The 17,167-nt window shown below is 35.8% G+C and overlaps 1 protein-coding gene across 3 annotated transcripts in view; it reads right to left on the bottom strand.

The window, feature by feature from the left end:
- Positions 1-4,579: 4,579 nt before the first annotated feature.
- The window catches only part of efl1 (elongation factor like GTPase 1), a 93,874-nt gene continuing 81,286 nt past the window's right edge, over positions 4,580-17,167 (bottom strand). For all 3 annotated transcript variants that reach the window (XM_084109214.1, XM_084109215.1, XM_084109216.1), the window contains exons 19-20: positions 13,983-14,167; positions 4,580-4,865 (exon numbers count right to left, since the gene is read on the bottom strand). In XM_084109214.1, the coding sequence (XP_083965340.1) occupies positions 4,677-4,865; positions 13,983-14,167 (374 nt within the window). In that variant the 3' untranslated portion in view covers positions 4,580-4,676. The remainder of the gene's footprint in view (positions 4,866-13,982; positions 14,168-17,167) is intronic.

Raw genomic sequence — 17,167 nt, 5'->3', positions numbered from 1 at the left:
GAGTATGATGGTTTAAAAAATAAAAATAAATAAATACTTTAATCAACACGGATGCATTACATTGATCAACAGTGACGGTAAAGACATTTATAATGTTAAGAGATTTCTATTTCAAATAAACACTTTTTTTTTTTTACTTTCTATTCATCAAAGAATCCTGATTTTTTTGAATCACAGTTTCCACTAAAATATTACACACCACAACTGTTTTCAACATTAATAATAATCAGAAGCGTTTCTCCAGCATCAAATCATCATATTAGAATGATTTCTGAAGGATCATGTGACACTGAAGACTGGAGTAATGATGCTGAAAATCACATGCATCACATGAATAAATTACATTTTAAAATAGATTCAAATAGAGAGCTGTTATTTTAAATTGTAATACTATTTCACAATTTTTGATTAAATACATGCATCCTTATTAAGCCTAAGACACTACTTTCAATCGGACTTGATTACATCATTTGCAATGCTTAATGGGCGGTCACTGGTGAGTTATTTTACTACCAATTCTGTTTCCATGGTAACAGCAACTGATTGGTGATTCTCTCTTAAGAATGATCTGTAGTGTAATTTTTCACACATATAAAATCACACTGACTTTTGCCTTCTGCAGAAGCCAATATCATCACTTTACAATTTTAGAGTTTATATTAAGTCTGTCTTAAAAAAAAAAAAAAGATCCAATACCATTAAAAGTCAAGTTCACTATATGGAGAAAGTGAACATAATTTTTACTTCATTAAAAGTAAACCAGTCAGACCTGCAAAACAACCTTGAATAAATGCTAGAAAATTCCTCTAAAGACAATGCTGGCGTAGTGCTAGCGAACACCTCATCTTCCTAATTCCCCCCACATGGCCAGTGTGACCAGTCTGAACCCGTAAATAAGCCCTGGAGTCTAATAGCTGTGAAGCCCTGAGTGGAACTTGCCATTTGCATTGGTTAAGAGTTTTATCTACAGCATCTGAAGGCTTTGTCTGTTCTGCTGACTAAAGCCATTCGTTCCACTAAATTAGCCCCATTAGCTTAATGCAACATAGAGGTCATTACCCACCAGCTCCTCTGTAGAACTGACCCCTGCACTCAATGCCATCTGATCTGGGATCAGTCCTCGCTACTGGAATACCAGCGGTGTGCACTGTGAGAAAAACAGCAAAACAAGCTTCAGATCAGCTGATGTGGAGAAATACTAACTACACTTCCTGTGATGACATCACAATCAATGGGCAAATCATCTGACTTCAAAATATTTCATTATGATCATGTATATATTTAATAGTAATATATACACTGTAAAAAATGATATGATTAATAAGTTATGACATGTTTTTACATTGCTTTAAATCATCAAAATAAGTTACGCACTTTTTAAAATACAAGATTCACCAAATTTTTTAAGCCAGTTTAAGTTTAATGTAATTTAAGTTGAAATGATTTAAACATCCAAATTAACTGTACTTAAAAATGTAAGAATTTAAATTTTTTTTTTTTTTACAGTGTACATAGGAGCAAATTATATATACAGTGAGGAAAATAAGTATTTGAACACCCTGCTATTTTGCAAGTTCTCCCTCTTGGAAATCATGGAGGGGTCTGAAATTGTCATCGTAGGTGCATGTCCACTGTGAGAGACATAATCTAAAAAAAAAAAATCCAGAAATCACAATATATGATTTTTTAACTATTTATTTGTATGATACAGCTGCAAAGAAGTATTTGAACACCTGTCTATCAGCTAGAATTCTGACCCTCAAAGACCTGTTAGTCTGCCTTTAAAATGTCCACCTCCACTCCATTTATTATCCTAAATTAGATGCACCTGTTTGAGGTCGTTAGCTGCATAAAGACACCTGTCCACCCCATACAATCAGTAAGAATCCAACTACTAACATGGCCAAGACCAAAGAGCTGTCCAAAGACACTAGAGACAAAATTGTACACCTCCACAAGGCTGGAAAGGGCTACGGGGAAATTGCCAAGCAGCTTGGTGAAAAAAGGTCCACTGTTGGAGCAATCATTAGAAAATGGAAGAAGCTAAACATGACTGTCAATCTCCCTCGGACTGGGGCTCCATGCAAGATCTCACCTCGTGGGGTCTCAATGATCCTAAGAAAGGTGAGAAATCAGCCCAGAACTACACGGGAGGAGCTGGTCAATGACCTGAAAAGAGCTGGGACCACCGTTTCCAAGGTTACTGTTGGTAATACACTAAGACGTCATGGTTTGAAATCATGCATGGCACGGAAGGTTCCCCTGCTTAAACCAGCACATGTCAAGGCCCGTCTTAAGTTTGCCAATGACCATTTGGATGATCCAGAGGAGTCATGGGAGAAAGTCATGTGGTCAGATGAGACCAAAATAGAACTTTTTGGTCATAATTCCACTAAATGTGTTTGGAGGAAGAAGAATGATGAGTACCATCCCAAGAACACCATCCCTACTGTGAAGCATGGGGGTGGTAGCATCATGCTTTGGGGGTGTTTTTCTGCACATGGGACAGGGCGACTGCACTGTATTAAGGAGAGGATGACCGGGGCCATGTATTGCGAGATTTTGGGGAACAACCTCCTTCCCTCAGTTAGAGCACTGAAGATGGGTCGAGGCTGGGTCTTCCAACATGACAATGACCCGAAGCACACAGCCAGGATAACCAAGGAGTGGCTCTGTAAGAAGCATATCAAGGTTCTGGCGTGGCCTAGCCAGTCTCCAGACCTAAACCCAATAGAGAATCTTTGGAGGGAGCTCAAACTCTGTGTTTCTCAGCGACAGCCCAGAAACCTGACTGATCTAGAGAAGATCTGTGTGGAGGAGTGGGCCAAAATCCCTCCTGCAGTGTGTGCAAACCTGGTGAAAAACTACAGGAAACGTTTGACATCTGTAATTGCAAACAAAGGCTACTGTACCAAATATTAACATGATTTTCTCAGGTGTTCAAATACTTATTTGCAGCTGTATCATACAAATAAATAGTTAAAAAATCATACATTGTGATTTCTGGATTTTTTTTTTTTAGATTATGTCTCTCACAGTGGACATGCACCTACGATGACAATTTTCAGACCCCTCCATGATTTCTAAGTGGGAGAACTTGCAAAATAGCAGGGTGTTCAAATACTTATTTTCCTCACTGTATATATATATATATATATATATATATATATATATATATATATAAAATCAGAGGCATGGTATCTTAGATCTTCATGGGGTTAAAAATAAATAAATAATCAAATTCAATCAATCAATTAAATGTCAATATCAAGTTGCAGTTTTCATTAATTAGCCTACCCTAAAATAACATAATAATACAAATAATAGTTTTTATTAATAATATTAATTATAGTTGTTATAATTGGCCCTAAAACCTATTATTGTAATTATTACTATTATTAAATCTAAATAATTCTCTAACATAAATTAATATTAATTTTAAATAAAAAATACCGATTGTCGGAAAATTAAAGCATGATTACAACGCATTGGCACAAAGCGATCATGTTAAACCAGAATGGACAAACATAAAACATATTCTGCACAACAAAGGCGACAGTTTGTTCAGTCAAGTTTATTTCCAAAATCTCGGTAGTGATTTGACATGATGGCACTCTAACACGTGTAGTATTCAGCAGGCGACAGTATTCTGGGAGCTTCTTATTAAAGAATTCAAATCCTTCTCCAAATGCCATTAAAGCTGTGTTCAACACAAATTAAATCAAGGGTTTAAACTTGTGTAAACCAAAAGGGAGCGATGAAGGAATTCATTTCAAGGCCGTTTCACTTGAAACTAATTGAAACTGTATTTCAAGAGGACTCTTAAATTATTCAACGCAGGGCCCCGCAGGACCCCAGCACAAGATCCCAAACACGTAAGGAGATACGCTATGATTTGAAAGCATGTCCTTTAATTGCAGGGTTTAATCCGGTCTCAAATAACTGAGGAAGGAATGGTTGTTTAGGAACATGTGAAGGGGAAAAAGAAGAAAAAAGTCAAGTGACTCACTGTAATTTGCAAAGATCTGTGTGCACCAACAGTCTCGCAACAGCGCAAATCAGACAATCTACTCCTTCAGTCTGGTCCAATAAAGTCTCGAACTGTGTAATTGACTTCAATTGCTGTATAATATTTACAACATTAGGTTCCAGAGTGCACTGCAATTGCTTAATTGCTTAATAGCAGCACATTTTTACAATAGATTAGCGCAGGCGAACATACTGTAGAATAAAGACTTGATGTTCAGTTTTAGTTGAAGTATCTCACCAGATTTAACTGATATTAGCTAATGAGGTTCAGTCACTGAATCCATTAACATTTTGAACATTGTTTTTTCAACCAATTTGCTATGTGAAATCATGAGATCCATTATAAATGAAACCATGGACTGTTAGAAATTGATTGGAGGTAATGACTGAATCACTATCCGGTCAGTTTCAGCCAATCGGTTGGTCATTAGAGACTGATACTAGTCAAATGAAGGAGTGGTTGTGCGTCATCAAATGTGTCAGTGAACCTCTTTTATAAAGCAAGAGCAGAACAATTCAATAAATAAAACAACTGTGCACTGCAAACCCATTATTATATTGTTGCACTGAATTTAATTCAACAATTTACATAAAAATGTTTCCACAAAATCATTCTGCTCGTGTTTCACAACTGAGGATCATTCGCTTTATTTGTTCTTGCTGAGAGTTCGTTGTTTTTCCCCGTGTTCGACGATCTTCTCATCCACATAGAGGCCTTTGCGTCTTCGTACGGCGTTCATGTATTTCAGAGCCTGATTGGCTGAGTCTGCTTTTTCTCCAAAGTGTAAATACTCCTCCTCGGTAGTCGGCACCCAGAATGGATCACTAGGGATAACCTAAAACACACACACACACAATGTTAATGACGTCTGTGCTGTGTTTAGAGGTTTGCATGCAACACTTTAATGCAATTAATGAACACTTACTAATATGTCAATTCATTTGATTTTTAAAACTGATTTAAAGATTGTTCTTGTTATCCTGGATGCTGATTGGTCAATACAGAATCCCAGAAGTGCTGGCTGACAGCCCAGTCAGTCAATGACTAACAGGCAGTGTTTTCTATGAACTTCAAAAACTTTCAAATGAAAATGAAAATAAATTAGATCAATTAATGGATTCCCCAAATGGGCTTTATCATGAGTATTTAATGTTTAATGAATGAATATATATATATATTTAAATCTATTTCATTTACTGGATTATCTAGAATATAAAATAATTCTATATTAATTTTTAATATAACTAATCTTTTTTTTTAAAATAGGCAAAACAAATAATTAGTGCTGTCAATCAATTAAAAAAATTACTCATTAATCACACATTTGTCTGTAATTAAACGTGATTAATTGCACCTAACATTAAAGTTTTTAATATATTATTATATTATAATAATTTCAGCTAATCTCCAAATTAATGTAATAACAACATAAAGACAGTTATTTTAAACATTTGATCTAACAGTTGGGAAATATACAGAAATTTAATAAAAAGTTATTATACACTTCAGTCACTTCATTTAATATAGATTAATCCTTTTTAATCTAACTAACTAAACAAACTTTTTTCATTTAATTGCCAGCAAAATGAAGTATGTTGTGAGACTGATACTGTGAATCCACTATGATTTGGGTCATACCATCCACCCCTAATGCCATATGTAATGCACACCCTACTGTAAAGTGCTACTGACTTAAACAATTTAAGATCTAATGTTTCCTCACAAGTAATGCACATCTATGCTGTTCATTTGTGAGTCAGTCAGATAAGAGTTCAGATTAGAATTGGCACCACAATATTCAATCCCTTTGTCTACCGCACTCATCATAAAAAAAAAAGAAAATGAGTTGTTCCAGGGCAGAAGTAGACTACGCAATTGTCCGCTGTGAAGAGATACACATAATGGTCATTATATGAGGCACAGCGAGAGCATGTACCAGCACACACACACAAACACACACAGCAATGGGAGCAGGTGCTGGGCGGATGACGCAATCCCTGCAGCAACACACACACACATACACACACACTTCCACACAATATGACCTCATGCTCAGACAATAGCACGAGTGGTACAATTACTGTAAGAGTCCAGCGGGGCCCCTGCACCTGGTCCCAGAGAGGCCCCACGGCGTGGGCTCCGTTACCTCGGGACAGATGGCAACAACGGCTGGATTTACACAGTTATCGACTGCAGTCCAGCGCTTCAAGAGCATCTGCGCCCGAACATCACTGAAGGATCAGTGCGTTTGTGGAAGACAACAGCATTTTAACCTGCAAAGAGCTTCCTGAGTGCTGATCTTTGATTCCATATCTGCTTTCTTATTCTCATTTCTCTCTCTCTCTCTCTCTCTCTGTTGACCTGACAGCTTGGATTACTATCCCTCCTTTTTTCCTCCACCAAAGAGCTTTTGTCTTGTGTGTGTGCACTCATTCAAGCACAACCCAACAAGTGACAGGGCACTTATCATGGTGTTTGCCATGCGTACACAAACACACACAAGCTCTGCCTTTCTAAAGCCCTATTCGCACTGGATTAGTTTTATCTGGGGACCTTGTGTGATTTAGAAATTACCCATCCACATCTGAATTTCATGTGGCGCATTCGGACGGGATAAGCGAAGCCTGTGATTTTACTCGAAAGTACTGACTTATCTCCCGGATATGATGTCAATAGGCTATTGCTTGGAAATGTCTTGTCGTTATTATAGGTCTAACTGTATGATATATCATAAACAGAAGAATGTTCCTTACCACATGCTGTTATACATGTCATCCATCTCCATCTAATCATTCTTTTTGTTTTTGCTCTTCTGATGGTTTTCAGCTTTCTCTTTCTGCAAATTGTATAGTTGTATCGTATGGTGTATAGCGATATGACCCAGCACCCAAAATACTATCAAAACACTCCAACGCAGCCTCCATTCTTCACGAAAGACGGATAAAAAAGCGCATAGGAAACAAAAACCTTGAAAGAATGATAAATGACCCCACCAAATCACAGAGATGCAGATTCACATGGGACTAATATTATCACAGGACCTCGGTGTTCGGCGAAATATGGTAGGTCATTTGCGGGGGAATTTTTACTTTACAAATTACAGACATGGGCGATTCGCACGGGATTCAGATCACAGACAACCTCCGCAATTATTACAAATCACTAGAGGGCACCAGGTAATACTTATCCCGTGCGAATAGGGCTTGAAACCTCATAAATGACTGATCTGGAACGTTCTACATAAGCTGCAACTCACAAAGAGCGTTCTTCACACAAGCTGCATGAGAGACCCGAATTACTGTTGATTCAAATAGAGTTAGCATGTTGTTAGTAGCTAAAAATACAGTATTCTAATAGAGATATGCAACACACAAATATTGACTAGAATAGTCCGTTTTTTAAATATAATAATTACTTTTCTGTACTAAATTAAACAGATTTGATGTTACTATGTTACAAACACTTTTAAAGTTTAAAAAAGTAGGGTTAATAAGATTTTTTAAAGAGAAATTAATACTTTTATTTAGCAAGGATGCATTTAATTGGTAAAAATAAAAATACATCTATAATGTCTAATAGTAATAATAGAAAATACTATAATAGATTTCTATTTCAGTTAAATTCTGTTCTTTTGAACTTCAAAGAATCATTAAAGAATCCTGAAATAAAAATGTACCACTGTTCCCACAAATAATTTACACTGTTTTCAACATCGATAATAATAAGAAATGCTTCTTGAGCAGCAAATCATCATATTAGAATGATTTCTGAAGGATCATGTGACACTGAAGAGTAATGATGCTGAAAATTCTGCTTTGCATCACTGGAATAAATTATATTTTGAAATACTTTAAAATAGAAAACAGTTTTCAAAATATTACCATTTTACTGTATACTTGATCAAATAAATGGAGCCGTGGAGATCAAAAGAGACATTTTTCTGTTGACATTTTGAAAGCTTTTGAACAGTAATGTTTAAATGTATTTATTTACAGTTTAAATAGACAAATATTGGCCATATTTTTGTGTAAATCGTGATTTTTTTTCAAGATTCGTTGAATTGAAGGTTCAAAAGAACAGCATTTATTTAAGAGAAATCGTATGTACCATTTTAAATGTCTTTACTGTCACCTTTGATCAATTTAATGTGTCCTTGCTGAATAAAAGTGTATATATATATATATATATATATATATATATATATATATATATATATATATATATACACACACATACACATTTGCCATTGCCACCATTTAACAGTTTTCAAGGTTGTTCAATTGGTCACGATTGTGCTAGAATCTGATAATTGTTACATTATAAACGACAAAGCCGGTGAATGGAACTGTAGTGAGACGGAAGGTTTTAATGAGCGAGCGTCCGCCGCTGTCCACGTCAGGGTGGAGTGTGTGTTTGATAGCAGCACTAACACTGAATGACACTAACTGTGTGTCAGAATCGCACAAGGGTCCAGTGTAACTCATTAGTCTGTTTCTTTGTCCATCTTACACAATTAGATTATGTTGACCTGCATGCGTCTTGCTCATGGCTGGTGCTGATTAGTGTGTGTGTGTGAGTGTGCCTCATGGCAGGGGCGGGCAGACGCTTGGCAGGCAGATCGAGGGTGGATTCTAGGCCCTGGCATATGTGTCTAATGGTGTCTAATGGGCCCTCGGCACAGTAGGGAACAAACACACATGCACACACACACACACACACACACACACACACACTGAAGTGCTGTTGTCAAAGCTTGACATCTGCCCACACACGCGCATTCAGACACATGCATGCATGCAGGCTGTCAGATGGAGTGTGTAGGTTCTCTGAGATGTGGCAGCGAGCGGGTGAGTTTTCACACTAATGGTGCAGCGCCCTGCGTTTGGCGCCTTTTCAACTCTGCGGCTCTCTGAGAAAGAGAGAGACAAAGACAGGTGAGAGATCAACAACAAAAACGATGAGGAAACGCTATCCGGACCAACTTTATAAGACTCCTGTCAGTTATAATTCCTATTCACCCTACTTCATTTCCTGACGTATCAGTCACCCTGAAACGGATCCTTTTAATGCTTTTAGCAGGCGGACACATGTGCAACCGCAAAACCACATATCAATAACCGTCTCGAATGCAATGTTTCCACATCACAAATAACATCCAAGTCAAGTCAAGTCACAAGTTTATTTATGTAGTCAAAATGCTACTTAGATGGTGAATTCAGTTAACAATCATTATTTACTCGCCCTCATGTCGTTTCAAACCTGTATGATGTTATGAGGGGCACAACGTGAGATGTTAAGAAGAATGTACAAGGTGTTATTTTCAATACAATGAGAGTAAATGGGGACTAGGCCTGTCAAGCTCTACATTGCAAAACACTGCAACCCATTTTCTCTCTCTCTCTCTCTCTCTCTCTCTCTCTCTCTCTCTCTCTCTCTCTCTCTCTCTCTCTATATATATATATCTTTCACTGAAAATCTTTCTCTCTGTATACATTTAATTATGGCGTGTCAAGATGCTAGTCAACCCAGGTTTGACATCAGTGATAATGGGTCAAGAGATGTGAGAACCTGGCACATCTTGACGAATATGATGAATCTAAATGTATATGATGTACACTACATCATCTAAATTCAGATTCATCATATTCGTCAAGATGTGCCAGTTTTGACAGATGTGCCAGGTCTTTCTACATTTTTTCAGTGAACACTGAATTTAAGTCTGTTCCTCAGAAGATATTGTATTACTTCAGATGATATTTAAAAAATATATAAATATGGAGAAATACAATACCCTTCAATCATTTGGAGTTGAAAAAAAAAAAAAAAGAAGAGGAAAATGGTCCTTTTTATTTGAATATATTTTAAAATGTAATTTATTGCTGTGATGCAAAGCTGAATTTTCAGCATCATTACTTCAGTCTTCAGTGTAACATGATCCTTCAGAAATCATTCTAATATGCTGATTTGCTGCTCAAGAAACATTTCTTCTTATTATCAATGTTGGAAAATGGTTGTGCTGCTTAATATTTACATGGAAATGGTGATAACATATTTTCAGGACTATTTGAAGAATATAAAGTTAAAAGCATAAGTTTTTACAGCATACAGCATTTATTTGAAATATTTTTTTTGTAACAATGCAAGTCTTCAATGTTACTTCTGATTAATTTAATATTTGCTGAATAAAAGTATTATTGACCCCTGTGCTTTTTGTGAAATGGAAAAGAGCAGTAACCATTCTGTTGAAGATCATATTTTGTGTTTCACAAGTCATATGGGACATGAAACAGCATGAGGGTGAGTAAATGATGACAGATTTTACATTTTTGGGTGAACTACTGCTATAAACTCTTTAGGCCTCTCAAAACAACACAGATTTGTAGAAGTCCTGCAGTCAAAATAAGCATCTCAAGACCCATAAAAGGTCCACAGAAAGGAAAACAGCAGCAGTTCAGCTGTAGGACACACACACGCACACACACAGTTTCTGTTTATGGGGACTTTGCATAGACATAACAATTTTTGTACTGTACAAACTGTATATTCTATACCCTAACCCTACCCCGTCTCCTACCACTAAACACAACCCTCACAGAAAACTTTATATTTGTTTTTGTCATGGGGACCAAACAATTTCCACCGTGTCAAAGATTTCTGGTATTACCATCCTTGTGGGGACATTTTGTACATTTTGCGAGAGTGAGAGAATGAGAGAGAGAGAGAGAGAGAGAGAGACAAAATGGGTTGCAGTGCTTTGCAATGTCTTAGTCTTTTCTCTTCACACAAAGGCCACATTTAGAAGAATTGAAAATGCAGCAGGCTCCAAAATCTAGAAAGGCAAGGTTTGAATTAAACATGGAATTGAATTACCCTCCTCCAGCAAGGCAAACACAATCTGCAAGTACCAAGACTGGCGTCCAATTTGAGTCATGTGTGTGTGTCTGTGTGATACACTGTACTCAAACACTTTAAGCACACGAATCCTCATGCGAAGAAGACTATTAACTGGTCTTCTCCTAGTAGAGATACAGAACATTATTCATGGCTTATTTCTCGAAAAAATCAAAGATTAAAACGTACTGTAGTCAATACAACAAGTCAAAATGTATTGTATTATCCTAAAATCTAATATTACCTTTAAAAAAAAAACAAAAAAAAAAAAAAACTATATTTTTAAAATATATGAATGATTAAAAACATAAAAATATATTAAATAAATAAATTAACCTACTTTTTTGGCCACAAAATTATGTATTATTACTAATTATTAAGTACCAAAAAATAAATAAAATAAATAAATGAATGTTAAAAAATAAACAAATAATTAATACACAAATAAATGAATGGATGAATTATGCATTAACCTACTTGTTAACCAAATAAATAAATTCATAATAATTTTTTTAAGTCTAAATTATTTTATTATGTAATAAGAAAGAGATTGTGAAGTGATCCAATATGATACCTTCAGTTTCTTGAGCCAATTAAGCAGCTAAGCAATCAAAAAAACAAAAAATATCTGACCACAAAATGCCAAGATTGACTAATTAGAATAAAGAAATCCAGACATGCATAATTAACAGTATTACAAAATCAGGATTGACAAAATAAGGCCTTAATCTCAACCTAAATTCATCAACTGTCAGATGATATGTAGGATTGACTGGAACAGTAATGGTTTAAGCCACAGTTTAGTGAAAGGGGAGTTTAGTGAAAGTGGTTGTAAGTGCAAACTTCAATGATTCATGAATCATAATTTCATTTTAATCACCAACATTTCAGCTAAATCATTAAATACTGTGGTATACCAGCACACTTGGTTACACTGGATTGTGGGTGGTTTGTGTATGAGATGAAGGTTTTAGCATTGAGTCACAGCATGAAAATGTGGCGCAACTGTTTTGTGAAGTATCAGACGACCTTAAATGCCCTTTGTGTGTGTATCATGTCAGGGTTAACTCGACCCATCATTCTGGCTGACAGTAGCGCCATATGGCCACAGAACTCGTCCCGCTCACTCAGCCCCGGCGTGGAGAGAGCGCACCCAGCCAGTCGTCGGGTTAAAGACGGCACACGTGGCGTCTACAGCCTTTGATCCTCTTTCACGCCAATCCCCAACCAAACACACACACACAGCATCAGGAATGCTCAACTAACTCACAATGAACTCCCACGTGAGGAACAATCTGCTAAAAATACACAATAACACCATCACACAACCGAAAGCCTCCACTCCATTGATTTAAAAGATCAGTGATGACTTACAGTCTTAATAACAACACTTCAGTGTGCACTTCAATTCAGTGATACAACTTATTTGACAGCATTGGCAATCTATCCATCTATCTATCCATCCATCCATCCATCCATCCATCCATCCATCCATCCATCCATCCATCCATCTGTTCTCATAACTGAAGTGCAGTCCAGACAAATAGTTTCTAATGTAACCTCTCCATTTACTTCTGTGCAGTTATGCACCTCCAATCACTAACAAAAAGGTACCGTGGAATTTTTATTTTTTTTATGTTTAGGTGCTAGTATTGCAATTATATCTATCTATCCATCCATCCATCCAAACAGAGTCATTGTTAACTCAACTCTGAATACAGCTCAAGTTGAGTTTCACTGTAAGCGGTTATGAGACGTTCCTCCAGTACTACGCCGTGGACGTGTCTCTTCCTCATGTCTGTAACGCACAGATCAATCTAGCGAGCTCTCTGGGTTCACTCACACATACGCGCGACTCATTCGCTGACTGCTACTCACTCTCAAGGTAAATATGCTTTTGCCTGATCAGCAATACTAGCATCTGACAGCAGATCAATATGACTGGATATAATAGATTGGCCTGACTGTACAGTTTTCCAGCCAGGCATAATCACATATTATTATCAGGCATCTGTATAGACATGTCTGTATCTTTGAGGTGTCCTGTCCTGTCCGGTCCAGTAAACTAACACTGTGTTCAGAGGAAAGTATTGACTGACGGTGAGATAACTGAACACACACGTATACCTAGTCAAAGAGCAAAGGAGAAACATCTAATTCATTCTGCAATTTCATGTCATTTGTTCATTCATACACTAATTATAAAAGTTAAAAATATGGTACAAGTTTTTCCTTTTTGAAAGAAATCAATACTTTTTATGTTACTTTTTGTTCAATTTTATTTATTTAAAATAAATGCTGTTCTTTTGAACTTTCTATTTAAAGAATTCTGAAAAAATTCTTTATTACAAAGGAATAAATTATTATTATTAGAAAACAGTTATTTTAAATGGTAATATTTAAAAATTATAATTAATGTGCAGACAGACACACACATTCATTAATTCATTCCTCACTCACTAATTTACTCACTCATATACACACACACACACACACACACACACACACACACATTTCCTTCATTAACTCACTATAGTTCATCTATTAATTCTTTCCTGCATTTACTTTTTTTATCATCTCAACCATTCATTCACTTATTTTTCCATTGCTGAAGTTATTTATTTCTCATTTGTTTGTTTCTTCATTAATTACACTGATTAATTTACGTATTTAGTCAATACTCATACAAACATTTATTCGTTCATTCACTTGTCCATTCATCTACTCTCATTCATTTATTCATTCTTCAATTGCTGCAATTATTTGTTTACTAATTTGTCAATTCATTCATTCATTCAATCAATTCTTTAAGAGGTCGACCGGTATTAGATTGTCAGGAAAATATACCATTTATGATTGACCAGTTTTTAAAATCTATTTGCACTGATTCGTTATATACATACCGAAAGTGTTTTTTCTTAGTGGGACAGAGAAATCCAAACATAAAAGCTACAGGATTCCAAAACATATGAAATAACTGTGCAAACATTAATTCGGTCATGCATTCAATCATTTGTTTGTTTGTTCGTTCATTCATTCACACAGTCATTCATTCATTCACCTCCCAGTGGCTGAAGACCAGTTGTGGGCTGGCCAGGCCGCTGGTCCTCTTCCTGATCTCGTCAGCGAATCCGAAGCTCTCGGCAACAGGAAGTACAGCTTTAATGATGAACATGTCCGTCCCTTCCTTCATTTCCTCTTGTAGGACTCGTCCTTCCCGCTTGGACAAAACAGCATACACACGACCTATAACAGTCATATTTACAAACAAAATATTAACTGTGAACTTTTACTCCTTCGGCAGTTAATGAAGACATTATTATTATTACAGCATTTATTTATATACTTTGAATTAACTTTGAATTACGTTTTCATTTAATTTTTGTCATTTTGTTATTTGATTTTGTGATTTTATTTTATTTTTATTTTTAAATACTTCTATTTAGTCTTTTCATTATTTTTTTTTAATTTGTTTTAGTTTTAGTACCTCAACTTGAACCTATTTATTTTAGTTAGTTGCCAAGGCAACATTTCTAGTTTTCTTTATTTCCCCATCTAACACTTTTATTTTATTTCAATTAGTGAAACATAATTCTTAATAGTTTTAGTTAACATTAACACTTGTACAGAACAAAACAAATATAATGCATATTATCTACAATCACTCATAAATACATTTTAAAAAAGCACAGACATTATTACATAAGGATTTAGACATGACCTGGAAACACACATGCACACAAAATCCATCATCACGAGGCAGAAACTCACACGCAATCAGTTTGTTAAAATTCATCTGTGGCGGACATCCTTATCCTTTAACTAACACAAACAGCAGCTGATCCACACACACACACACATACACACTTATACGAGAATACATGGAAGTGACGGGGGAGAAACTCTGTGCCTGTGTATCTATCAGTTCGGCCCCAGAGACCATCGACCTGTTAACACTGTAGACGAGCATGAAGCTCTTGCAATAATACTCGATGACAGACATCTATAGAAGGTCATGACCTCTGCACATCTGGGCCATGAACACTCATCTCTGTGTTACAATGTTGTATAACACGGTTTGCTGTGTGTGTGTGTGCGGGTGTGCGTTCACTACTCACTGCTCCTAATGTGTGTGCACTAACTTGATTGGGTTAAATGCAAAGTACAAATTCCAAGTATGGGTTAACCACACTTGGCCTTCACGTCATGTCACTTTGTAAAACTGTTATTGATGCAGTTAAAGGGGACATTTAATGAAAAACAGGAATCTATTTGCTTTTTTAAATAAATTTAGACATAAGGATTTAAATTTATATATTCAGACTTATAACAACATAATCAGATTTATAAATAAATGCTAAACTATTTGTATCTGTTCCCTTCGTAAAAATAAATCTTTCTTCTATCTATCTATAGATGTATTTTTATGTTTTTATAACATCACTTTTCATGTTCAATGTTCATGTTCAACACCACACAAGCAGATGAATGTTTTTTTTCCCGCAGTGACAGCGGACGTCACTAAAACACCACCTTTTGTGCCTGAACAGGCAAATATGAACACCGCAATATATTACAGAATACAATTCTGATTATAATACAAAAAGTAAAAAATGAACTGAACTAAACTCAATTAATTCTCTGTATTTGCCTGAGACTTAAAGGGTTAAATATATATATATACACACATATATATGTTGACCCTTTACAAGCTTGAATGTATACGTGTAAGTCGTTTATCACATCTAGAAACATCTGTAATACATACACCTGGATATCAACAGTGTGACTAGTTATCTGGATATGGAAAACATCCTGCAAGTGAAAAATGAAATTTATATATTTTTTTTATTCAGAACCATTATCTCCTCTAATACACTCCAGCTGTGCTCCCAAATGCTTTTGTTATCATCGCAGTTATGGAAACTAAATGTCTGCGCCTCATTTACAGATTTCAAACCCTTTTCTTGGGCGAACAAAAGTGGTCGGGAAGGTAATTTGCACCATTTGTTAAAATATTTACGGATTTTCTCCCCTTTGGCCCAGGCCAACTGATTTTCTCAGAGGTTTTGGTTCTCATGGGGTAGGATTCCCTTACTTCTTCAACTGGGTTCATTTCACACAGGCATGTTGGTCAGACAATTTAGCTTTTGTTCTGGAACCTGGTGCTATGATGACATCACACCGGTACATGGCTGTTTCACATCAGCTTTCAATCAAGGAAGGACCTGGGAGAACTATTTCCTCTCTGCACGGTATATGGCCCCTTTTCTCCATGTGAAGAGACTGTGGATCTATTTAAGATACAGGTTGATTGGCATGTGCTTTACTGTTTAAAAATGTTTAAAGCAACGTTTCAGCCAAAAATGAAAATTCTGTCATCATTTACTCGCCCCCTTGTCGTTCCAAACCAGCATGACTTTCTTTCTTCTATGGAACACAAAAAGCGGATTTTTGACTAAATCTTTGCCACAGTCTTAAGTTTAATAAAAGTGAATGACGACTGGGACTGTCAAACTTCAAAAAGGATGCAAAAGCACCATAAAAATCTCATGACTCATATGTTCCAAATCATATGATAGTTTCGTGTGGGGAACAGACTGACATGTAGGTCATTATTCACTGATCTGGGTTTCCACCAGTTCTGAACAACACAATGGTGAGTAAATAATGACTAATTTCCATTTTTTGGGAGAACAATCCCTTCATGTGGCCCTTCATGTGGTTTTTCTTTGCTCTGTTTGAGTACTTTCTATTCAAACAAGAAAAATGTACTTGAACAAGACTAATTTTCTTGATTTTATCTTGAAATGAGATGTAATTGTATTACGGTAGTGGCAGTTTTTTTCCACTTGTTTTTAACTTTTTTTTATACTTAAAGTAATAAAAGAAATCTGCCAGTGCAGTTAGACAAATTACAATTAAAGATACACTCAAATAAAAAATAAATAAATCGTATATCTTATGCAGTGTTGCTTCTCAACAACAATTATCTTGTTTGAGGGATTTTTACATATTTTAACTGGAAACAGTGTTATTATTGTTGACTAACACTAACAAAAAAATAATACTAAAGCTATTAAAATTTGTTTTCAAAAATTTAAATAAAGCTGAAATAAAAGGCAATCTAAATATTAGTTAAAGGGGCTATATGTAGAATTAAGAAACCCTTATTATTAGTGACACCGTTGGCCAATAAGTGAACTGCAGCCAGCAACTTATTGCTTGTGTTTGCACCATAGACTG

The sequence above is a fragment of the Abramis brama genome, assembly GCF_963993115.1.
Source record: "Abramis brama genome assembly, chromosome: 3".
In the NCBI taxonomy this organism is placed as follows: Eukaryota; Metazoa; Chordata; class Actinopteri; order Cypriniformes; family Leuciscidae; genus Abramis; species Abramis brama.
Note: the sequence above shows the minus strand (reverse complement) of the source record. Positions and strands in the feature narration are given on the sequence as shown.